This window comes from Micromys minutus (genome assembly GCF_963924665.1).
Source record: "Micromys minutus genome assembly, chromosome: 2".
In the NCBI taxonomy this organism is placed as follows: domain Eukaryota; kingdom Metazoa; phylum Chordata; class Mammalia; order Rodentia; family Muridae; genus Micromys; species Micromys minutus.
Window position 1 is genome coordinate 25,986,366 of NC_137971.1, and position 23,584 is coordinate 26,009,949.

Below are 23,584 nucleotides of genomic sequence, written 5' to 3' on the forward strand. Positions count from 1 at the left end.
TGGGTCAAGAAATGGCACTGGAGAAAGGCAGGTGTTTATTTTGTGGTAGTTAGCTAGTTACCAGTTTCTAACATTGGAAATTGTGTTGCCTCCAAGTGTGCACTCTAGCAAAACTTTCCCCACTCTGTGGACAGAGCTCTTTCCTCTGGATCTTCTCTCAGTGCAGCCAGGGCAGCAGTCAGTTGTCCTCTGGTTGGAAAGCCAGACAGCATGGAAGCATCAGGGTCTCTGCCTGACTGCTGTGAGTTCCTGTTTTAGCTATAAAGGGTGGTTGCTTTCTAGCATTACATCATTGCATAGTACTTCATTCTTATCTGCTACACACAGAGCTGACCTGAGCTGGAGAGCTGATGGGAGCTGCCAACCCTTATCAGTCACAGACAGCTAATATGACCTAGCTGGTTCTCTCTGTAACATTCAAGTCTTTTTCTAATTTCTTATTAACGTCCTTCCTACTTTCTTTCTTCCCTTCCTTGACTATGATTAGCCTGTACTATGATTTGAATGTGAAATGCTGGATCACGTATTTGAGCGCCCAGATCTCAGTTGGTAGTGCTGTTTTGGAAAATTATGTGGCCTGCTTATTGTAGGGATCACTTGGCATGGACCCTGATTGTCCTGCTTCTGTTTGCCACCACTTCAGCCCTAGCAGGATAGACTCTACCCTCTGAACCAAAATAAATTCTTCTCCCTCAAGTTGTTTCTGTTAGGTGTTTGAATATCGAAACACAAAAGTAACTTAGCTTGTCAAATTGGGTAGTGTGTTGTCTTTTGTTAATAAGAGTCCTCTGGGACCGTGATGGTTAGAATAAAAATGGCTCTCATAGGTTCAATGGGAGTGGCACTATTAGGAGCTGAGGTCTTGTTGTGTGTCACTGTAGAGGCAGGCTTTAAGATCTCATGTCCTCAAGCTAGTCCTAGTGGGGCAGTCTCCCTCTGTTGCTTGCTAATTAAGATGTTGAACTCCCACCCTGAGATTCCACCTCACACCAGTCAGATTGGCCAAGATCCAAAACTCAGATGACAGCAGATGCTGGCGAGGCTGCGGAGAAAGAGGAACACTTCTCCACTGTTGGTGGGGTTGCAAGCTAATACAACCACTCTGGAAATCTGTCTGGCGATACCTCAGAAAATTGGATATAGTACTACCTGAAGACCCAGCTATTCCACTTCTGGGCATATACCCCAGAGACACTTTAATACACAACAAAGATATATGCACCACAATGTTCATAGCGGCTCTATTTATAATAGCCAGAAGCTGGAAGGAACCCAGATGTCCTTCAGAAGATGAATGGATACAAAAATTGTGGTACATATACACAATGGAATACTACTCAGCCACCAGAAACAATGACTTAACCAAATTCTTAAGAAAATGGCTGCATCTAGAGAAGATCATCCTGAGTGAGATAACCCAGTCACAAAAGAACAGACATAATATGCAGTCACTGATAGTGGGATGCTAACCCCAGAGGCTTGCTCTCCCCCAGAAACAACTCACAGACTGTATGAAGTCCAAGAAATAAAGAAAACAAAAAAATATACATATATTTACAAAACAAGAAGACTTTGACTATTTCCATGTTGCGTTTTGTTTTGCATGTACTTTACACTTATTGTAACTATTAGGTTTTCAATGCATACTGTCAAGCCCTTGAAAAAAATCAAGTACTGACTAAAAAAATATATTCACATGGTTTTATGTAAAAATTATTTTAATGTCTGAAAAAACAGTACTGACAAAAATGTATAATTTTAAGCAAAAAATGTTTAAAATCTGTACATTTATCTTTGTTTTGTAAAATAAAGCCGTTAAAAAAAAAAAAAGATGTTGAACTCCCAGCTCCTTGTCCAATACCATGTCTGCCAGAATACTACTACATTCTTTGTCTTGACAATAATGAACTACACCTCTGAAATTGTAAGCCAGCCCTGCCAAAGTATTTTTCTTTATGAGTTGCTGTGTATTCTGGGACTTTTGGGGTCCCACTTGAGGTTTAATAATAAAGACCAAGAGACATCTACATAGTTTAAAGCTGTAGGTCTTTTTGCTGGGGCAGTTTCTCAGCTAGTTTCTAACTTAATCCAGCTTCTCTGCCTTTGTATTTCTCTGCATGACTCTCACTGCCCTGCCTCCCTGCCCTGCTCCCTGTCTCCTTTCAGTCTGCTACAATTCTCTGCCCCAGCTTCGCCTACCAGTCCTTTATTATGTAAAGCAGCACTAATTATTCAACCTCCCAGCTTTGGGGGCTACTTGACCTTCCTCACAGCAGCTTATCTCTCTTTTAAAGGCTAGCTAGCAAGTGACAAACATTTACACACCTTGCTAGCCTGGAGTGGGTTCAATTAACCCTTGAGAACAACAAGAACACAGGACACAGTTTATAATCAGTAAATGCAGTATTTGTGCATCATTCCAACAGCCTTGGTCATGGTGTCTTTTTCACAGCAATAGAAACCCTCACTAAAATAAGGACAAATTCTAGAAAGATAGTCTGATTATAATTAAGGACCTATGACCAATACATAAATAGTATTTTATTGCACTGTGACTTGATCACAATATGCCTTGAGGTTTGGAAAAATTGATTTAGTTGTTACATTAACTGTTATTCAAGAGGAAAAAAAGACTAAATACAGTGCATAAAGGACACAGACACTTTAATACATGCAAAATGTCTTATCACTAATGTCTTTTCAGATCCTGTGGTTAGAATTAAAAGAAGGTGAGAAGAAGATTAAAAAGAAACATGTCATTGGACAAGAAGGAAGGGTAGGCAAGAACAAAGAGAAACAAAAGAATGAGGAAGAGGCAACATGGAGAAAGACACAGAAGATCTTCTCTGCACATCTCTGCATAGATACAGGTTGTTATGAATATTTTATAAGGAATGGAATGGTACAGGCTGCATTGTCTTGGCTAGCTGGGAAAATTATATCATTTGGCTCTGAGTTTATGGTGTGGATGTTTTGTGGAGAGTAAAATTTACTGAGAAAATCTGAGATAAAGCCATTGTTAAGTGGAGTTTCTGGAGTTTTGAATTTATCGGGCTGGGTGGAGTGTGGGCAGAGTTTGCAGCTAGCAGAGAGGCAGCCAGGAGAGATAGTAACCAGAGATGGATTAATGCTAGTTCCATATGGCCTTCCGGTGTCAGAACTAACAAACACTAGGGAACAGCGTGGTCAGGTGCCATGCTGAAATGGCTCGCAGACTGTCCGGGTTAGAGAGTACCTAGGGGCAGCGTGGAACAGTGACACTGAAACTGGTCGCCGTTGTTTTAATATTTACTACAAGATCCTGTTGGCCTCAACTCTGTGGAGCCATCTAAAAGAGATAAGATAATAGCCCTCCGCCAAGACTAAGCCTGGGCATGAAGAGGGGATTCTGATGACGGGGTATTTGAGAGCATAGGAAGAATGCCTGGAAGTCAATTGTAGGTACAATCTGGTAGCCCTGTCCTCTGCTCAAGACAGCTCTGAGGTCACGACTCCTACCATTTCTGGACTAAAATTCACTCTGTCTCAGGCTGACCTTGAGCTCAGAAATCTGCCTGCTTTCTTATCTTATTGAAAAGCTGGCTCATTAGTGCAGTTACCCTTAGTTTTTTTAGGTTTGTGAAGCTCCTCATAGAATTCATGTTGCATTCTTATATTTTTCGTAGTTGAGAAATCCTTTATACTTTTGAACTCATGTTTTCAGAGTTATTTCCTGTAATCTTAAGGGCTGTTCTGAAGCTTAGCATTTGCCATTTTGCTAAGGAACATAGACATTCCCTTGCTTCTTGAACTGGGCTGCTTCTAATTATCATGGAGTCTTAACCTTAACAGGGAGAGCATTCCTTTCAGGATAAACATGAAATATAATATACAGTATTATACAAACAAGTTTCACACCCACAGAAATGAATAGTACTCATGGAGACTCATGTTCTGCTGACTCTGCTTTAGGTGCAGGACTGTGTCATGCTGTCCCTTCCATGGCCATGGAGGACTTGGCATCCTCCAAAATAATCTTGTTTGAAGCAGAAAGGTAGAACCTCCCTGTTATCTTCCAAGGTCTTGGCTTCTTAATAAAGCTTTCATGACCTACCCTTTCCCCCTTCCTTGACCACAATTACTCTAGCATTTCATCCACAGACTCAGCAGGAGTTAACAGTGACATGAATCTTATGTGATTACACTAGTTCTTTCCTGTGTTTGTATTTAATAAACAGGATTTCTTTTGGCTTATCATGGGTTAATCTGAAAGCAGTATCTGTTGGGTTTGTTAGGTGTTGTGTGAATGACCCAAATAAGCCTATTCCTAGCATTATATTCTACCATTCATAAATATCAACCCCTAGGCATGATGCTGACATGAATCAAATGTACAGCTCATGTCAGATAAAAGTAAATAATTTACTCCTACACACACACACACACACACACATACACACACACACAGAAAACCACTTGGCAGTGTTTATATGCGTTAACATTCCTTTCCTCCATGCCTGCTAATGTTACATCCATTGATTTTGATGTTTCATGCCTCCATGTGTTCTAATTTGCTTTCTTGTGCTCTGGCAAACACCATGTCAAAAAGCAACTTGGGGAAAAATGTTTATTTGACTCAGGCTTAGAGATCACAATCCATCACAGAGGAAATTCGGGGATGAAACTCAGGGTAGAAAGTCAAGGCAGGAAGTTGGATAGGAATCAGAGAGGAACTCACTGGTACATGCGCAGCTAGATTTCTTATATAGGCCAAGACCACCTGCCTAGGGATGGAGCCATTCACAGGTGGCTGAATCATACGACAACAGTCAGGATTCAAGAGAAGAAAAAAGCCATAATATGCTTGTTAGCCAGTGTGATGCAAGCATCTCTTTCCAGATGACCCCAGAATGTAGCAAGCTGAGGATAAAAGATAACCAAAAAAACTATGCAAGCATAGAGGTGCATCCTTTATAATGACATCAACAGACTACACCAAATTTGCTATTGTGGCCATGTTCAATGAATATTTTTAGCATACAAATACTGAAAGAAGTTACTAATGTAATTTTTAGACTTCACTACCGAAGGAGGGTTTTATTTTAACTTGCTAGTGAAACAAACATCTTCTTGGTTCTTAATATCTTTCCAGTAAAGTGTGACCTCTTTTGCTTTCAAACATTTTTTTTTTTTTGCTCTGAAATTGTATAGTAATAATAAGTGTTTCTGGTGACATAAACAGCAACAACAAACAAAACCTTCTTTTGGCAAAGACATTTTGGTCCCAGAGATTGGCAGACAAAAGGTGGAATATGTCTGTTCCAAAGGCACAGACATGAGAGAAAAAGGCTCTGATTCTATAGCTCACGGGAGTCCAGAGCAGTAGGAATCAATCAGTCCTGATCTTTAAGGGAGAAGGTGTCCTAGGGATGGAAGTACCTTCTAGATAGGGTCATGAGAGACCACAAAAAAGTCGCAGAAGAACATGCACTTAGTTACTTGGCATTTCAGCAAAGGGATCTGGAAAAAGAAGCCAGGAAGGGACATTAGAACACCTAGTTGTGAGTATATTGACTTCACAAAGGTGAGCTTCATTCAAAATTCAGGGTTCATTTCCCCAGAGAGCCTCAGGGCCTTCTCATAGTAAAACAGGGCCTTCATCTCTTGCTCTTTCAGTTTGTAGACTAGCCCAAGAAGGCTGGTGCTCTCCACAAGCCGAACATTCTGGTGAATGCGTCTTTGTGCCACTTTCTCCAAAGCCTTGAGTAGTTTCCTCCAGGCAAAGGACTTTTCTTCGACTTTTAGACCTTTTAAGTAGTGAGTGATGGCCTGGTCTTCTGACTTCTTATGAAATTGTTGGAAACAGCCATAGCGGAAATGAATATCTTGCTCTATGTGAGCCACAAGATTGCTTAGGTTCAGTGCCTTCTGGAAATTTTCCTCTGCTTCTTTATATTGGTGTATTTCTGCCTGCACTTCAGCCATGGAAACATAAGCCATCTCAAATGTTGGCCTCAGTTTCAAAGTCTCTTGAAATTCACAAATGGCCTGTTGTGCCAATTCCTGCACACTGTCCTGCCTTCTGGACTGCCTGTTTCTAGATGTCTTCAGCTGGAACATTTTTTGCTTGTAGCAGAGCCCTATTTGATAATGTAGGTAGCCAGAGGAACATGATGCCTCCAAGGCCCTCTGTAGAAGATGAAGAGCTTTGTCTATGCGACCTTTCTTACGGAAATATTTGGCTGCATAGCGAAAGACATAGCTTTGGCAAGATGTGCTGCTGAGGGCTTCTTCAATGTATTCTTCTGCTTCAACTTGTTCTCCTAAATCCTGAAGCTTTAGGGCAAGGAGAACTTTTAGGTATGGATCTTCTGGATTTAACCTGACAGCCTTCCTTAAAGGTTCTAGAGAAATATAGTTGTCATCTAAATCCTGCCGATAGGCTACGATTGCATAGCCAGTGTTGTACTCAGGGTTTTCTGGCTCCACTTCCAGAGCCTTTGCAAAGCAGGCCATGGCTCGTGTATAATTATTTCCTCCACACTTCAGCAAGGCCCAGCCTTCCTCACAGTCCATCTCGGCACACTCCATCCTGTAGCGGAAGGGACTTGCACAGTCCTTGCAAACCTTCTCCACCTTGTCCAGGTAGATCTGGGCTTCTGCCAAGCTGCCCCTGTGGTAATGCACCCAGGCACAGTTGCCCCAGGTCACCAGGCTTCTCTTGCCCAACTGCTCTCTCTGGATCAAGTCTTCAGCTTCTTTCAAGATCTGCAGGGCTTCCTCCTGCTGGCCTTTCAGGTGTCTCACATAGGCCAGGAGGTTGTGCATCCCCAGTGGGTTCTTGATATCAAGGAATTGGACTTGCTCTGAGATTCTTACTTCCAAATCAGGTATGTCAATGTCTTCAAAGGTCAGCCTCCATGTGAAATGACATCTCAGCTGAAGTAGGTTCTCCATGACCTTGTCACCATCAGCATTCTCTCTGTGAAAGAGAGGCAGAATGATTTGTTATTTGAGAAATGACCAGAAATGGACACCAAGCCAAACATGTCTTTCAACATTCTTGTTCTTTTAGCCAGAGTTTTACACTTACTGTTCCTTTAGATTTCCCTGATATTTTTTTCCACATCAAGATCCCAGTTCCACTTGTTTGAACTGTCAGAGATTCCTTCCACATTCATAGATATGTACAGTCCCAGAGTGTAAACTTCAATCAAGCCTGGACACTGATGGTCACATCACACACACACACACACACACACACACACACACACACACACACACGCACACGCACACGCACATGCACACACACACAAAGATGCCAGGCCACTTCTCTGAGGTTTGGAACTCTAAAAATGATGTCTTCCTTTCCTACTGTCTTCGAGGACTATGAGTCTACTTGCATGCTACCTGTGTGGACAAAAAATAGGAACTCTTCATTGGCTAAACAATGAATATTGAGAACATGTCACTATAGGGCCTATTACTTTCATCTCAGACACAGACAAGGAGCTGGTGTGATGTTCTCAAGAAGTAGGCTGTCCAACATCAAACTTAATGGTAGGAAACTTGAAGCAATCCCACTAAAATCAGGGACTAGACAGGCTGCCCACTCTTTCCCTACCTATTCAACATAGTACTGGAAGTCCTGGCCAGAGCAATTAGATAGCAAAAGGAAATCAAAGGGATACAAATTGGAAAGGAAGAAGTAAAAACATCTTTATTTATAGATGACATGATAGTGTAATTAAGCGACCCCTCAAATTCCACCAGAGAACTCCTACAGCTGATAAACAAGTTCAGCAAAATGGCTGGATATAAAATTAACTCAAACAAATCAGTAGCCTTCCTATATTCAAAGGACAAACATGTGGAGAAAGAAATTAGGGAAAAGATACCTTACACAATAGTCACTTGGTGTGACTCTATCTAAGCAAGTGAAGGACCTGTATGACAAGAACTTCAAACCTCTAAAGAAGGAAATCGAGGAAGATCTCAGAAAATGGCAAGATCTCCCATGCTCATGGATTGGAAGGATCAACATTTTAAAAATGGCCATCTTACCAAAAGCAATCTACAGATTCAATAAAATCCCCATCAAAATTCCAACCAAGTTCTTCATTGAGTTGGAAAGAGCAATGTGCAATTTCATCTGGAATAACAAAAGACCTAGAATAGTGAAATCCATCCTCAACAACAAGAAAACATCTGCGGGAGTCACTATCCCTGATCTCAAGCTATATTACAAGGTAATTGTGCTGAAAACTACATGGTACAGGTACAGAAATAGGCACGTGGATCAATGAAATAGAATAGAAGATTCAGAAATGAGCCCTCACATATGTGGTCACCTGATTTTTGACAAAGAAGCTGTAAACATTCAATGAAAAAAGGACAGCCTATTCAAAAAATGGTGTTGGTCCAACTGGCACTCAGCATGCAGAAGAATGAAAATAGACCCTTTCTTATCTCCTTGTACAAAGCTCAAGTGCAAGTGGATCAACGATCTCCACATTAAACCAGATACACTGAAACTATTAGATGAGAAAGCAGGGAAACCTTAGAACACATAGGCACAGGAGAAAACTTACTGAACAAAACACCAATGGCTCGTGCTCTAAGGTCAAAGATTGACAAATGGGACTTAATGAGATTGCAAAGTTTCTGTAAGGCTAAGGACACTGTCAAGAAAACAAAGCGGCAGTCAACAGAGTGGGAAAAGATCTTTACCAACCCCACATCAGATAGAGGCCTAATATCCAAGGTATACAAAGAACTCAAAAAGCTAGACACCAGAGAATCAAACAACCCTATTAAAAAATGGGGTACAGAGCTAAACATAAAGTTCTCAAATGAGGAATATCAAATGGCTGAGAAACATCTAAGGAAGTGCTAGACCTTTTTAACCATCAGGGAAATGCAAATCAAAACAACCTTGAGATTCCACCTCACACCAGTCAGATTGGCCAAGATCCAAAACTCAGATGACAGCAAATGCTGGCAAGGATGTGGAGAAAGAGGAACACTTCTCCACTGTTGGTGGGGTTGTAAACTGATACAACCACTCTGGTAATCAGTCTGGCGATTCCTCAGAAAATTGGACATAGTACTATCTGAAGATCCAGCTATTCCAGTTCTGAGCATATATCCCAGAGATACTCCAATATACAACAAAGACGCATGCACCACAATGTTCATAGCAGCTCTATTTATAATAGCCAGAAGCTGGAAAGAACCCAGATGTTCTTCAGTAGATGAATGGATACAAAAATTGTGGTACATTTACACAATGGAGTACTACTCAGCTATCAGAAACAATGACAATGAAATTCTTAAGAAAATGGATGCATCTAGAGAATATCATCCTGAGTGAGATAACCCAGTCATAAAAGAACAGACATAATATGCAGTCACTGATAATGGGATACTAACTCCAGAAAGCTCTGAACATCCCAGAAACAACTCACAGACTGTGTGAAGTTCAAGAGAAAAAAACAAAAGAAAGAAAAGAGAAAACCATTATGCTCAATCCTTACACATCAAGAAAACTTTGACTAATTCGGGTTACATCCTATTTTACATGTACCTTATGCTCATTGTAACTAGTAAGACCTTAATACATACTATCAAACCTTTGGGGGGGGAAAAGCCAAGCACTGACAAAAATGTATTCGTATACTTTTATGCAAAAATGCTTAAAATTTGTTCATTTATCTTTGTTTTTTAAAATAAAGCTGTTCAAAAAAAAAAAAAAAAAAAGTAGGCTTTCTCTGATCAAGTGGACCTGCTTGCTTCCTTCTGACATTAGGGACATAACTCTACTTGGCCCTTTTATTCTGGAGTGATTTAAGTGGGGGCCGTCTGGAGAGTAACAAGCCTTAGCTCCCATCCTTTATGGTTCGAAGGACTTTTTGCATTTTAAAGATGTCTATACAAACTGAAAGCCTTTCCTTGTCTCCCTACAGTATAGTTCCAGAGCTTCCCAGGTGTAAATCACTGCATGCCTCAGTGCCACTCATTTGGGATATTAGTGAGTCTCTAAATATACAATACATGGATTATATTATAAAACCCTACAAGAATTTCTTATTTTTCTATTGGTGTTGAGGGCAAGAGGTAGGATACTCATGTTTTGGATAGGTATCCAAAAGCAATCAGCTTTAAATCATGTCCAGGGCTAGAGGCAAAAGGCTCTTGGTTTGTTGGTGGTTTTCTCTTCCAGAGGCCATGTATGCTGTACTGCATAAACTGCCGTACTGCCATACTGTCCTTGCTTTTGATCTGGTCAGATGGCAAGAATAGCAACAGAGAGGTATGACAATCTGTTAAGTCTTTGCCATAAAGAAGACCCAGGCTTGGCGCTCTTAAGGGCAAACCAATAGACAATGACAGCCATCTAGACACATCCTGAATCAGCTAGTTACACTGAATAACTCTTGCATCCCTCATTCATTCACCTAGTATGTTGTAAACTATATGCTTGGGTCCATTGATAGTCCCTATTTCCTGGTCCCAATTTTATTATAGAACGGTTGTCTTCTTTTTGTCAGTTAAGTTCCAACTTACAACCCCGAGGGAGTTTTCTTTATGAAAACTACCTGCTGTGCTCCATGAACATCAGTTTTGAATACTGCAAGACCAGAATGCAGCATCTTTGGACTCAAAGAAAGCTTTGTGGGACTGGCCAAAATTCTATGAAGTCTCTAAGGCACTCCAATACCAAACATGATTTTGAAAACAGAACTGAACTCACTATAAACCTAAAACAATCAACACATTATGGTGGTAGTGTGAATAGTACTGAAAAAGAAAAGAGACATACATGTCGCAGGGATTAGAGGTACAAAAACTCAAGAGTCAGAACACTACATGTATGGCTCAGCCCTTCTGCCTCGGCTACCATAGACTACTATGAACTCAGAGGCTTACACAGCAGAACTTTATTTATAAATTTATAAATCTCAGATCAAATTGCTTGCTGATGTAGTGCCTCATTTAGCAAGTATTTCTTCCTAACTTGCAAAGGGTCACATTCCTGCTCCATCCTCCTGCAGTTTGTCCTGTTAGTACCAAGAACTGAAAGCCCTGGATTTGCTTCCTCCTCTTGTGGGAAAGCTTCTCAATCCTGTAGCAAATGTCCTGCCCCCGTGTCTTCAGCTAACTTTTATCTATGTCTATATATTTTTCCATTTCTCTTTTTATAAGTACTATTCTTATAGTTGATTTGGAAGGGGACAGTTTGAACATTAATATAGCCAAGTGACTTTGATTTAGTGATGTAATTTCTAAGGTGTAGGTGTGATGAAAGCAGTTTCTTTTGGGGATGTTTTAAGCCACTCATACAAATGATTAAAATAGAGTAGGAAGGAAATATTGAGAAATATTGAGAGAGTGTAGTCATAGTTTAAGATGGGGAATAAACTCAAAACAAAACATGATGAGCAAGCTTTAAATCTTTGCATCTGTCTAGGAAGTCAGGGTTGAAAGAATGTCTGAGTTAGAGCTAATCCTGCAAGCAGCTACTGTCAGGTCCTAAGAGAGAGAGACTGCCCAGAGTGTCAGTGCTTTGATGTCACAGTAAGGGAGCCATTTTAGACCAAGACTGAGCCAAAAATTGATTTCCCCACTTTTCTCCCTAGGTTTTTTCTCTTCCTGTAGTTGGGATCTGTGTTCTAGTTGTTGTTTGGGTTTGAGTGGTCTATCCAAGTGACATGTCTAATTGTGTACAAAGCCTTAGCTGCTCTCCAGGCAATTAATTTTCTTGGTTTCAGTCCTGGCAAAGATTTAGTCTGAGAAAGGCAAAAGATATTTTCAAAAAACAAGATCTAACCACGTGTCAAGCCATTCTACTTGACAAAGGGAGGTGGAAAAGAGAGAGATGAGGTGACACCGTAAGACTTGAAGTGGATCTTAAGTACTGGGAAACACCCCCAAGTGAGACAGAACAGATTTTGATACAAACGTTTTAGCAAGATGTAGTTGACTCTTAATCAGCTCCTCGTGGAGAGAGACTGGAAGGTGACCCCAAATGGCTATAGCAAGCAGTTTTTATATTTTTTAGGGGTACAGGTTACATCAACAAGGTTACATTTTAAACTTATTGGCTAAGCATATTGAACTTTGAATCTATTGGCTAGCAAGCATGGGCAGGTTATGACATGCGTTCAAACTCCATCTGGGACCAGATGGTCAGGTGACTATCAGTCAGTACATTCTCCAGTTTTTAAAGAGTGTTCCTGCTCCTCCTAAGAACTATGGGTGAAAAATAGAACTTGGCCTACTCTTGACCTAAGGTAGGAAGCTGGTACTTGGCCTAGTCCTGCCTGAGGCGGGTGGATATAAGGCTGGCAAAAGCTCCCAGGATCCTTCAACACATTTTCAGCTAAAGTGTAGAGTAAGAGCCTGGAGGTAGCTACTTTGAGATGAGGACATTTGGGTTAGAGAAATATATATCTTAAAATATACTTAAAATAAGGCAATGCATCGAGAGAGATCCCTTCCATATTGGTAATCTTATCATCTTTAGAATAGTTTTGAATTTTCCAAGGAAAGAACAACTCTTTTAGCCAATAAGACTGGCCACATGAAAGCTGAACAAGATTCACACCAGACTTAACTATAAACAGAGAACAACAAGCAGCCCAGTCAAGCTTGGTGAGGAAGAATTTCCCAGGAAAGAGACCAGCCATTGGTTGTCCAGTATCAAATGTTTATTCCTGATAACATATGCACAATTAACCTTATAAGGACTTAACAGGTTAGATTTGGAAATGTGTGTGTATGTGTGTGTGTGTGTGGGGGGGTAGAATGCTTATGCCAAGGCATGCACATGGAGGTCAGAGGTCAGCACAGCATTAGGCACTGTCTTTACCTTTTACTTTTGAAGTTGAAAGCCAAGTGTGTCTTACCTCCTCTCTCACTAGTAGCAATAGAATTTAACCCTGGTCCTTATGGTTGTTTGGTGAGCCCTTTTCCCACAGAGCCATATACCCAGCACCATTTTCAGTCTTCAAGTAATGGAAGGAAGATGCTCAAAATGTCCTTGAGTGCCAACTTGGAAAAGAGACAGGGCACATTGTTCTTGCCATTGAAAGGTTCATGAGTGTGGAGAGCTCTTGCGCCCACTTTCTATGAATTTGGTAGGAATTTGACATTGCGTTAAGACAAGGAAGTAGGTTCAATATTCGAATGGCTGAGAAGTGTGTTCTTTGTATCTTGATGGGTCTTCTTAAGACCCCGAATGCAGTAATCATGGGACATTTGTTTATGTGTAGTTTGTTCCTTAACTACTCTGTTTATGCCTTATTTTTTCCTGGACTACTCTGTTTATGCCTTAGAACTGACCATATTTTTTGCATGTACCTAGAATGGTGTAAAAGGAGACTGGAGAAAAATAAATCTATTTCAGCTTTAGAATTGGCTGGAGTCAAGTTATGATGTTGTCTAATAGTCTTTTCTTTATTTAATACTCTTGAGAGCCTGCTGACTGATTACACTGGCTTGGTTACCTGAGCCTGTGGTCCAGTGTTCCTTGGGCTTATGTTCCTCAGTCACTAGTTCATTCCCATTTCCAGAGTGCTTTTGATTTTCTAAGGAAAATTTTATTTCTTTTTCTCATCATTTGTCTCTGACCAATTCATTGATGCTGGACAAAAATATTTGGCTATTTCAACAGTGCCCCTTGGAAAGTTTGGCAGTTATTCTTAGACTCTAGTCTTTACCCATACATTTGATAAACCAGGCTAGATAGAGAAAAATAGTAAGAAGTTTCAGGTATGTCTCTGGCTCTGTCTATCTGATTGTCTCTCTGTCTCTGCTCTCTCTCTCTGTCTCTACTCTCTCTCTCTCTCTCTCTCTCTCTCTCTCTCTCTCTCTCTCTCATAACCATATTCATGGTTATTCTTTCTTTTCCAGAGCACTTTAACGTGATGGACAGTCTTCTTTGGGAAGATCAATTCTGGCCCAGGGGCATCAGATTTAATCCAGCTTTTTTTTTTTTTTTTTTTGCTTTCCCTGGCTACAGCATTGCATGGTTGGAATTAGAGATTGTACCTATACTTTATGAGGAAATAAAGACAATGTCAAGACAGCCAAGAGTACTCTGAAAACTGGACAGCAGTAGCCCAGGAAGACCTGTCTTGACTGGAAGGCTCATAAGGATCCTTCTGGGGAATTGTGTCTTGGGGGTGGAGGTACACACACTTGAGCATAAGCACCTGCTCTACCTTTCCAAACTTCTTGGCATAGTTTTCTATCCCATGGACAGCCTTCCTGCTACCATCACACAGTAGTTATTGTTTCTGAAATGACTGGGAGAGGGGCTCTGAGATGAGGACTCTGAGCATCCTTTTCCCTGTTTGCCCCCATTTGGGGCTTCCTAGTCATGCTCCTTCTGGAGGAATTGACTTCAGAAGGTCTGTGGGGGTGGGGAGGCCCCCAGGCTCAGGGGATCAGAAGTGAGCTGATTCCCCAGGTCTCGGAGGTAGGCAGGAAGGCCTTTTTCTTGTTAGTTATATGCCCCATTCCTCTGTTCAGTTACAAAAAGCAGATTCTCCATACCTGGTGATGCAGCAACTCGGTCTCAGGACGTGATACAACACCTCATGCACTGCCTATTAAGTCTGGGACCACTGGATTGTGGTCCTGTATCTCATTGCCTTCCTGGTGATGTGCGGGGCCTTGTCTCAGTAATGGAAGTTTTACCCACCATATCCTAAGACTCAGGTGCGTGCCCACCAAGTCTCTTGGTCTCAACTTGCTCTGCCTTACAGCATGGCTTTACATATAGATGTGCATATTATATATATATATATATATATATATATATATATATATATATATATATATATATCACATATTCATATATATTTAGTTTCTTGGCAAACAGCTTTTAATACCTCTTTTCAGAGGGAATAGAATTTATACATTTTTGTTTCTTAATCCTGGGAGAGAGAGGAAAAAAAAAGAAATGTGTCCTTGCTATTAGTTAAGCCAGCCAAGGATGGGCATTAATGCTCCATACAGAAAGCTTGAACAGCATTTCAAGAGGTCCTTTGTGGGGCAGCCTGGTATATTCCAAGGACAATGGGGTTCAGAAGATCTGAAGGAGCACACACTAACATGCTGCTCACTTTCAGGGTACCAAGTGGTGCCTTCTTTCATCCCAGAGGGCCTGTTTGGAAATTGTCTCTGTGAGATGAGCATGCTAAATTCTCTCCCAGGTAACGAGTTGTGAGACAGCCTTAAAAATCAAAACAAGCTTCTACTCACACATCCAGCACCAGGCACCCAGCAAAATCCCTGAACCCTGAGGACAATTAGCATTCTTTTTCCCCCCATCAGCAGTAGAAACAGAAGCACAGCCAGAACTGGGCACAAGCAAATGTCTGTGTCCTGGGTTGCCTCAGAGTATAGAGCAGGGAAATCCTTACCCCATAGTTGCTGTGAAGGGGGTAGCTGTTGTCTGGGTTTTCAGCAGAACAGGATGCCTCAGAAACCTGCCTTAGCTCTTTTCCCTCCTGCACACTCTGCACCAGCTGGAGGCTCAGATAAGGGCAGGGACAGCTCTGTGAGCCCAGGGTGTTCCTCTTTGATGTCAGCAGTGGGAAACTGAAACTGAGACTGGAAAGTGAAACTAAAGGCTGAAGTTTGTTTTCAGGGAAGCCTGGATTTGCCTTCCTGCTCTCTCCACTGAAATGGATGGGGGAGTTGGGGTGGGGGGGGATGTCTGAAACTGACAGATCCAGACTGCTGCCCAGGGAGAAACATCCCTGGCACCGAGAGGTTCTGTCTGTTAGCTAGGGGCTGATGGAGGTGAAACAGGCATAATAGAAGCAGTGTTGTCCTTTATTCCAAACAACTGAAGGTCAGCAGTCTCTCCTTGGAAGTAGGACTTGCCCATGTGACACTAGGAAGGGTCTTAGGAATTCATAGGATGGCAAAGGGGAAGCTTGGGACCTGAAGAGTGAATTCCCCTGCAGTGTGAAAGTGGAAGATGCCAGTTGGTCTGGTGTGTGTGTGTGTGTGTGTGTGTGTGTGTGTGTGTGTGTCCTTAGCAATTTCCGAAGGTGTGATCATTCATGTGCACCATAGCCTCCCAGTCTACCCAGAGCCTTAGGAATTAAGTCTTTATAAACTAGGATGATTTCTCAGAGCCTAGAGTTTTGGAGCTGTGCTTTGGGTTAACTTATCCTGTGGTGACTGTGAAGGGTTTTTTCCACCAATCACAGCCATGTTAACAAGAACTAGACATGGAATCCCCAAAGGGTGATGGTTATCCAGAGCCTTGATATTATCCCACTCTAAAAAGACCAACAGCAGGCTGGAGAGATGGCTCAAAGGGTAAGAGCACTGACTGCTCTTCAAGAGGCCCTGAGTTCAATTACCAGCAACCACACGGTGGCTCACAACCATCTGTAATGGGATCTGATGCCCTTTTCTGGTGTGTCTGAAAATAACTACAATGTATTCAGACACATAAAATAAATAAATCTTTTTTTTTTTAAGGCTAATAGCCATCTAGGGAAGTATAGACAGTAGGACTCACATTGTTTCAGGCTGAGGTCAGATACTTTAGTCTGTTGTCTTGGTTAACTTGTAATCTCAGCCCTTAATGGTGTCTAGTTCCTTCTCCTGGCCTTTGATATCTGGTTCCTTAAATGCAGCACATCCTTCTCACTTCCAAATATTAAAAACATTGAAAGGACTTGAACATCTACTCCTACCTCCTTGATATAATGCTAACCTCTCTGAGAGGTCTCCTTGACCAGGCAGTTATAGTCTTAACCCCCAGTCAGCTGACACCAACACAGGAGATGGCCCTTGGCCTCTTTGTCAGTGAGGTGGCTAGGTCTATGTTAGAGAGTTAAAGTGCTTGCTATCAGACCTGACTCCTGGGTTCAGTCCCCAGAATTCATGCTGGCAGAAAAGAATTAATATAGCACAGTACACCATGACTTTACACAAACACCATGACACATAGGCACTGCCCCCCACACAGACACACTAACAAAAATGCAGTCGCACACATACACACTCACACATAAACACACCTGTTACACACTTCACTGAAAGACAGTATTAATACATTTTTTAACGGATGGGCTTGGAAGAATTGTGTTAATAAGGCTCTTAACTCAAAATTGCCTTTTTCTCTTTTTTGTTTCTTTCCCATTATTTATTCATTCATTCATTCATTCACTTTACACCCCACCCCATGTCCATTCCTTCCTCCTTGTCTCTTTGAGATGGGAACCCCCTCCAACCATGAGTACTAACCTGCCATGGCATATCAAGTTGCAACAGGACTAGGAACATCCTCTCCCACTGAGGCCAGACAAGGCAGACCAGCTAGGGGGAAGAGATTGAAAGGGAAGCCACAAAGTCAGATTCAGCCCTTGCTCCAATTCTTAGGAGACCCACATGGAGTCCATGTGGCACATCTGCTACATATGTGAAGGAGGTCCAGCCCATGCATGTTCATTGTTTGGTGGTTCCATCTCTGTGAGCCCCCATTGGCCCAGGTTAGTTGACCCTGTAGACCTTCCTGTGGTGTCCTTGATCCTCCGGTATGCTCAGTCCTTCCTTCGCTCTTCCACAGGACTTCCAAGCTCCACCTGATGTTTGGCTGTGGGTTTTTCCATCAGTTTCTCTCAGCTGCTGTATGAAGAGAGACAGTTCTGCTAGGCTCCTGTGTGCAAACATAACAGAATATCATTAGGGATGCAGGGATTGGCTCTCTCCCATGGAAACATTGGTTGGCTGTCCCCTTAATCTCTGCTTTGTCTTTCTTCCTGCACATCTTGTAGGCAGGACACATCTTGGATAGAGGGATTTATGTTTTTTTTTTTTTTCATTTCTACTCTCTCTCCTGTTGATCCAGGGAGTAGCAACAAGAACGTCTATATCCCCTGCTGCTAGGAGTCTCAGCTAGGGTCACTCCCATAGACTCCTGGGGCCTCCCCTATCCCAAGTTTTAGGCTCTTCTAGAGATGAAGAGCCTATTTTCCTTCTCTACCCCAGCCCTTTAGCTCTGCCTCTCCACACCAGATCTACAGCTCGGTTCCCCTTCTCCATACCCTCTCCCAACCAGCTCCTTTCCTCTGTCCACCTCCAGTGTCTATTTTATTTTCCCTTCTGAGTGAGATGGAAGCATCCTTCCTTGGGTCTGTGGATTATAAGATGGTTATGTTGTACTTTATGGCTAATATCCACTTATAAGTGAATTCATACCATTTATGTGTTTCTCAGTCTGGGTTACCTCACTCGGGATGATATTTTTGATTTTCATCTAATTGCCTGCAAAGTGTATGATTTTTTGTTGTTGTTGTTTTAAATAGCTGAGTGTACTGTGCATTGTGAAAATGCACTACATTTCTGGTACCCATTTTTTAGTTATGGGACATCTGAGTTGTTTCCAGTTTTGAGCTATTACAAATAAAGCTGCTGTGATCATAGCTGAGCAAGTGTCCTTGTGGTATTTTGGAGCATCTCTTGGGTACATGCCCAGAAGTGGTATAGCTGGATTTTGATGTAGATCCATTCCTAATTATCAGAGAAACCACCAAAATTATTTCCAAAGTGGTTTACAAGTTCACACTCCCACCAGTAATGGGGGGATGTTTACCTTGCTGCATATCATAGTCGGCATGAGATATCTCTTGAGTTTTTGAACTTAGCCATTCTGATGGGTATATGATGGAATCTGAGTTCTTTTAATCTGCATTTCCCTGATGACTAAGGCCTTTAAACAAATTTTAAGTGCCTCTCAGTCATCAGAGATTCCTCTGTTGAGAATTCTCTACTTAGCTCTGTATCCCATTTTTAAATTGGGTTATTTGGTTTGTTGGTGGCTAATTTCTTGAGTTCTTTATATATTTTGGATATTAGTCTTTTGTTGATATATGGTTGGTATGATGGTTTCTATATGCTTAGCCCAGGGAATGACATTATTAGAAGGTACAGCAATGTTGGGGTAGGTATGGACTTGTTGGAGTGGGTGTGTCACTGTGAGTGTGGGCTTTAAGACCCTCATCCTAGCTGCCTGGGAGCTAGTATTCTGCTAGCAGCCTTCAGATGAAGATGTAGAGCTCTCAGCTCTGCCTGCACTATGCCTGCCTAGATGCTGCCATCTTCCCACCTTGATGATAATGGACTGAACCTCTGAATCTGTAAGCCAGCTCTAATTAGATGCTGTTCTTTATAAGACTTGCCTTGGTCATAGTGTCTGCTCACAGCAGTACAACCCTAACTAAGACAGTAGTTGGCACCAGGACTAGGGTATTGCTGTGTTAGCCTTGACTATGCTTTTGTATGAAAAAAAATGTGGATTTTGGAATTTTTGATTTGGAAAGCAGAGAAATGCCTTAAATAAGACTTAATGGGCTATACTAGTAGGAATATGTAAGACTTTGTTACTGGGAATGATTTGAATTGTGCAGTCCTGGCCCAAGAGGTTTCAATGGTGAATTTCAATATGTGGCCTAGAGAACGTTTTTGTGGTATTTTGGTGAAGAATGTAGCTACTTTTTGCCCTTGTCTGAAGAGTCTGCCTAAGGCTAGGGTGAAGAGACTCAGATTAACTGCATTGAAAAAAGAAGTCTAAGAAACACCCATCATAGACTTTGTTCTCTGGTTAAGTCTCATGAAGATGATTTAAAACTAGCATAGCAGGCTGAGAAAGAAAAAAATATAAAATATGTGGTTTAAGTATTAAAGGGGCACCAAGAAATAAAATGGAACTGAATGAATCCTCTGTTCAATGATATTAAATTGAATTAATGGAGTAGTGACCTTGGGACAAGATCACACCCAGCTAAGTTTAGGTCCAGGCATGGTAGTATAAGCCTTTAATTCCAGGAGAAAAAGACAAACAGATCTCCTGAGTTCAAAGCTACCCTAGAACAGAGAAAGTTCTAGGTGAAGAAAAACTTAGATCCAGGCTTAATTTAATTTAATCTCAGTGCTTAGGACACAAGCAGGGAGATATCTGGATTCAAAGTTATCTACAGAGGAAGTTCCAGACTAGCCAAGCTTAAGCAGTGAAGGAGTTGGAAAACAGAAAGCTGGTGATAATGTATAGAACAAGGGGTAGGGTATGTTCCAGCCCCACCAAGCAGTAGAACTCAATAGCTTTGGTCCCATGGCTTTGGTTTTAGAGTCCAGAATAGAAGAGATTATTGGGACAATTGTTGTCGTTTGTTAGCTTGAGCTAATAAATTAGTGGTGATTGAGACCAACACCACTGAAGTGAAATCTTCTGGGAAGTGTTTGCTGAGAGCACAAAGAAGCTGTGTTCCAGAGATAGTCAAGGTTGTACCTCCTGCTGCAGCTGTACTTGGTAATGCATAAAGGTCACCCAGATGATAATGGTTTTGAAGGGATGACGAGGTCATAGAGAGCAGTTGAGGTGTGTGGTACTATGAGAGGCCATTGGTAAAGGTACAGCCTCAGTTGCAGGATTGAAGGGGTCATACAAAGGAGTTGAGGCTTGGCACCATGAAGAGGACATATGAGAAACTATTGTTGAAGCCTAGTGGCAGCAGAAGACCCTCAGTGTATTAGAGATACCAGTATGATGAAATGATCCCGAAGAACAGCAGCAATAGTGGAGTGGTTCAACCCAAGCTTGGAGTGCTGCAGAGGGCAGAGCTGCAGAAGTGATTCCAGCCCTTTGGAGGAGCCCAGAAGATCATATGTGAATCCCAGACATTGAAACAAGAAGCTGTAACATTGAAGTTGCCTTGGAGACCCCAAGATGTTTGAGATGCCAGAACCGTGGACTATATGCTAAGAAAAGCTGTTAACAGGAAGTGAAACCTGCCCAGGAGAAAAAGGTTTGTTGCAGTCAACAAAGATGGAAAAGGAATCAAAGATCTTCTTTGACATCAGACTTGGAGATGCAGAGTTTGAAGTTTGCTGGTTTCCTGTCTTGCATTAGAATTGCGATTAAGTGATTTGATGAATGTCAGAAGAGACTTTGAACTTTAGACTTTTAACATTGTTGAAACTGCTATAGACTATAGGGAGTTTGGAAGTTAAACTAAATATATTTTGCATTATACAATGTTTAGATATGGGCCCCATAGACACATAGGTTTGAATAAGCCTATCGGGGCCAGGGAGTAAAATGTGATGGTTTCTATATGTTCAACCCAGGGAGTGGTACCATTAGAAGGTGTGGCCTTGTTGGAGTGGGTGTGTCACTGTGAGTGTGGGCTTTAAGACCCTCATCCTAGCTTCCCAGAAGCCAGTATTCTGCTAGAAGTCTTCAGATGAGCTCTGAACTCTGTCTGCACCATGCCTTCCCAAATGTTTCCTCCTTGATGATAATGGACCAAATCTCTGAATCTCTAAGCCAGCCCTAATTAAATGTTCTTTATAAGACTTGCCTTGGTCATGGTGTATGCTCATAGCAGTAAAACCAAAACTGAGACAGTTGGTATGATCTTTTCCTATTCTGTAGGCTGCTGTTTTGTCCTGAGTACCAGCACTGAGGAGGCATTGTGGACATGCTGCTTGACTCTGTCTAGCACTTTAAATTGAGTCTGAAAATGGAATAGCTACATTGTCTCAGAGTAAAGCTCAGAACAGAACATCAGCATCTGTACAGGGATATGACCTGCTGTACTTTTCCCACTGTCAATTGGAGGAAAACGGCAGTGAGGTAGTTTTCTAACTGAGGTTTAGCTCAGGCTAGACTGATGGGGAAACTTGTCCTACTATAAAAACAGTGCTCAGAGTTACTGAATATTCTTGATCAACTATCACAGTTTTCCTTTGATTTTATTACAACCCAATAACGAATATCTTATTACTATTCTGTGCAAACTGTAAGTAAACCTGGCTTAGAAATATCAACCAAAGAAGCCAAGACCTCATATCATATTTACAGCAAAGTTTAGTAAAGACCCTGGGTAATAATGTCTCCAGATGGGCCTTTGTTCTGCTCAGTGCAGTCAGAGGTGTATAAGGAAAATGAGACCAAAACATAATAATATCCCCCATTATGTGTGAGCTGGGGAGAAGAAAGAAAGAACTCAGGAAAAGATGTCTTCAGTTTTTTCAAACTCTTATAAAAGACAACGTGTTACTTATGGAAAACACAGTCCGGTTAAAGACCCCTGTCAGGATTTTTCTCTATCTTAGAGGGAAGTCAATAACCTTATGTTGAAATGCTCAGCTGGACTCTGCTCTCAGTACTTGCCCCTTTGCTTATCTGGCTACACTGCTGACTACAGAACAAGATATTGATACTAAGAACATGACTCAGGAACACATCACAAGGAAGCTTCAGAATCACACATTTTCAAACTTTCGGTTTCCTCTGCTAGTCTGATGGAGAATTAATTGCACTAGCCTTGGTCTCAGAAAAGTTTGATTAAACAATGAGTTTGGTTTGATGAACATTCTGTGTAATTCTTGCAACTTTGTAGCAGGGGATCCAAGGGAACATCTTCAAAATAATGAGGATGAGTCACAAGGGCTCTATAGATACAGAATTAGATGCTAGCATCCACACTTTCCTGGGTACTCTAGGCTCCATCTAATTGCTAAGTATATGTTCTACTGGCCAATTCAAAGAATGTTGTATGGACCACTGGTAAGATCAAGATGGTAGTCTCAGTGGACAAAGGTAAAAAATCCACAGCAGGATACACATGATGTGATCTTTGTTGTTTTAGAGCAATATTTTTTTTTAAATGGAAATACCAATCACCTGCAATCTCATTCTGCTACAAGTTCTATCTCCAGTGTTATATTATACATAAATGTTGACCTTATTGGTATATGTAATCTTAACAAAATAATATGACATGTTCCATGATATATGCATCCCTGCCTCTGCTCTTCGTGTTTCAACAATGAATATGAAACCTCCTTCATGCCCAGACACAAAGGCTACATGAAGCCTAGCCCGAATAAGACTTCTCACAGAAATTTCATTAGATTTCCAAATCAAGCATGTCCTTGTTGCTGGAATATCCAAACCCAATAAGCCCATATAAAAACACAGATTTCAGTTATTCTAATTGCAGCTATATGCCTAGACTGGGCAGCCCTAACACTAAACTAACATTATCCAGCTATAAGACCCTTGCTACCTGGGGTTTTTCCTGGCCATGTGGTTCTGGTCCATCTTGGCTTCTCCTCCTCTTCCTCTGTCCTCTCATCTCCCTTCCTTCCCCTCCCCTCCCCCCACCGTCTATGTCCACCACTATTAAACCTCCACTCCAACCTTCTCAGCCTACTGTCCAGATCTAGCCATTATTGACTAGTAAAAATAGGAAAGAAGTTCAGATGACATCACCAGAGTATATGATGGACTGATTTGGGGGTTTTGAAAAGGGGAACCCCTCTTGAGAAAGTAGAATTGACATCTGAATACAAAGAGCATCACACTTCCTCTTATCAAAGCAGTGGCAGTCTCCTCTTGGTTTCATGTTCTCCAAGCTGGAACCTTGCCAGTTTCATTTAGCAAGTGAGGTGTGGCACACTAGGTGGTGATCCTTCTATATATAAACACCTTGCTCATCCAGAGAATCCCTAGAACTCCTTTGGTTGAGTTTGGAAGAGTCTCTTGGCCTGAATTAAAGTAGTATAGAGC

General features: G+C 41.5%; 1 protein-coding gene across 1 annotated transcript; it reads right to left on the minus strand.

The window, feature by feature from the left end:
- Window positions 1–5,574: 5,574 nt before the first annotated feature.
- Window positions 5,575–15,415, minus strand: LOC308417497 (interferon-induced protein with tetratricopeptide repeats 1; the record flags this gene model as incomplete). Its single annotated transcript, XM_080912891.1, has 2 exons — window positions 5,575–6,961; window positions 15,411–15,415. 2 exons carry the CDS (start codon window positions 15,413–15,415, stop codon window positions 5,575–5,577), a joined length of 1,392 nt encoding a protein of 463 aa, XP_080769017.1.
- Window positions 15,416–23,584: the final 8,169 nt, after the last annotated feature.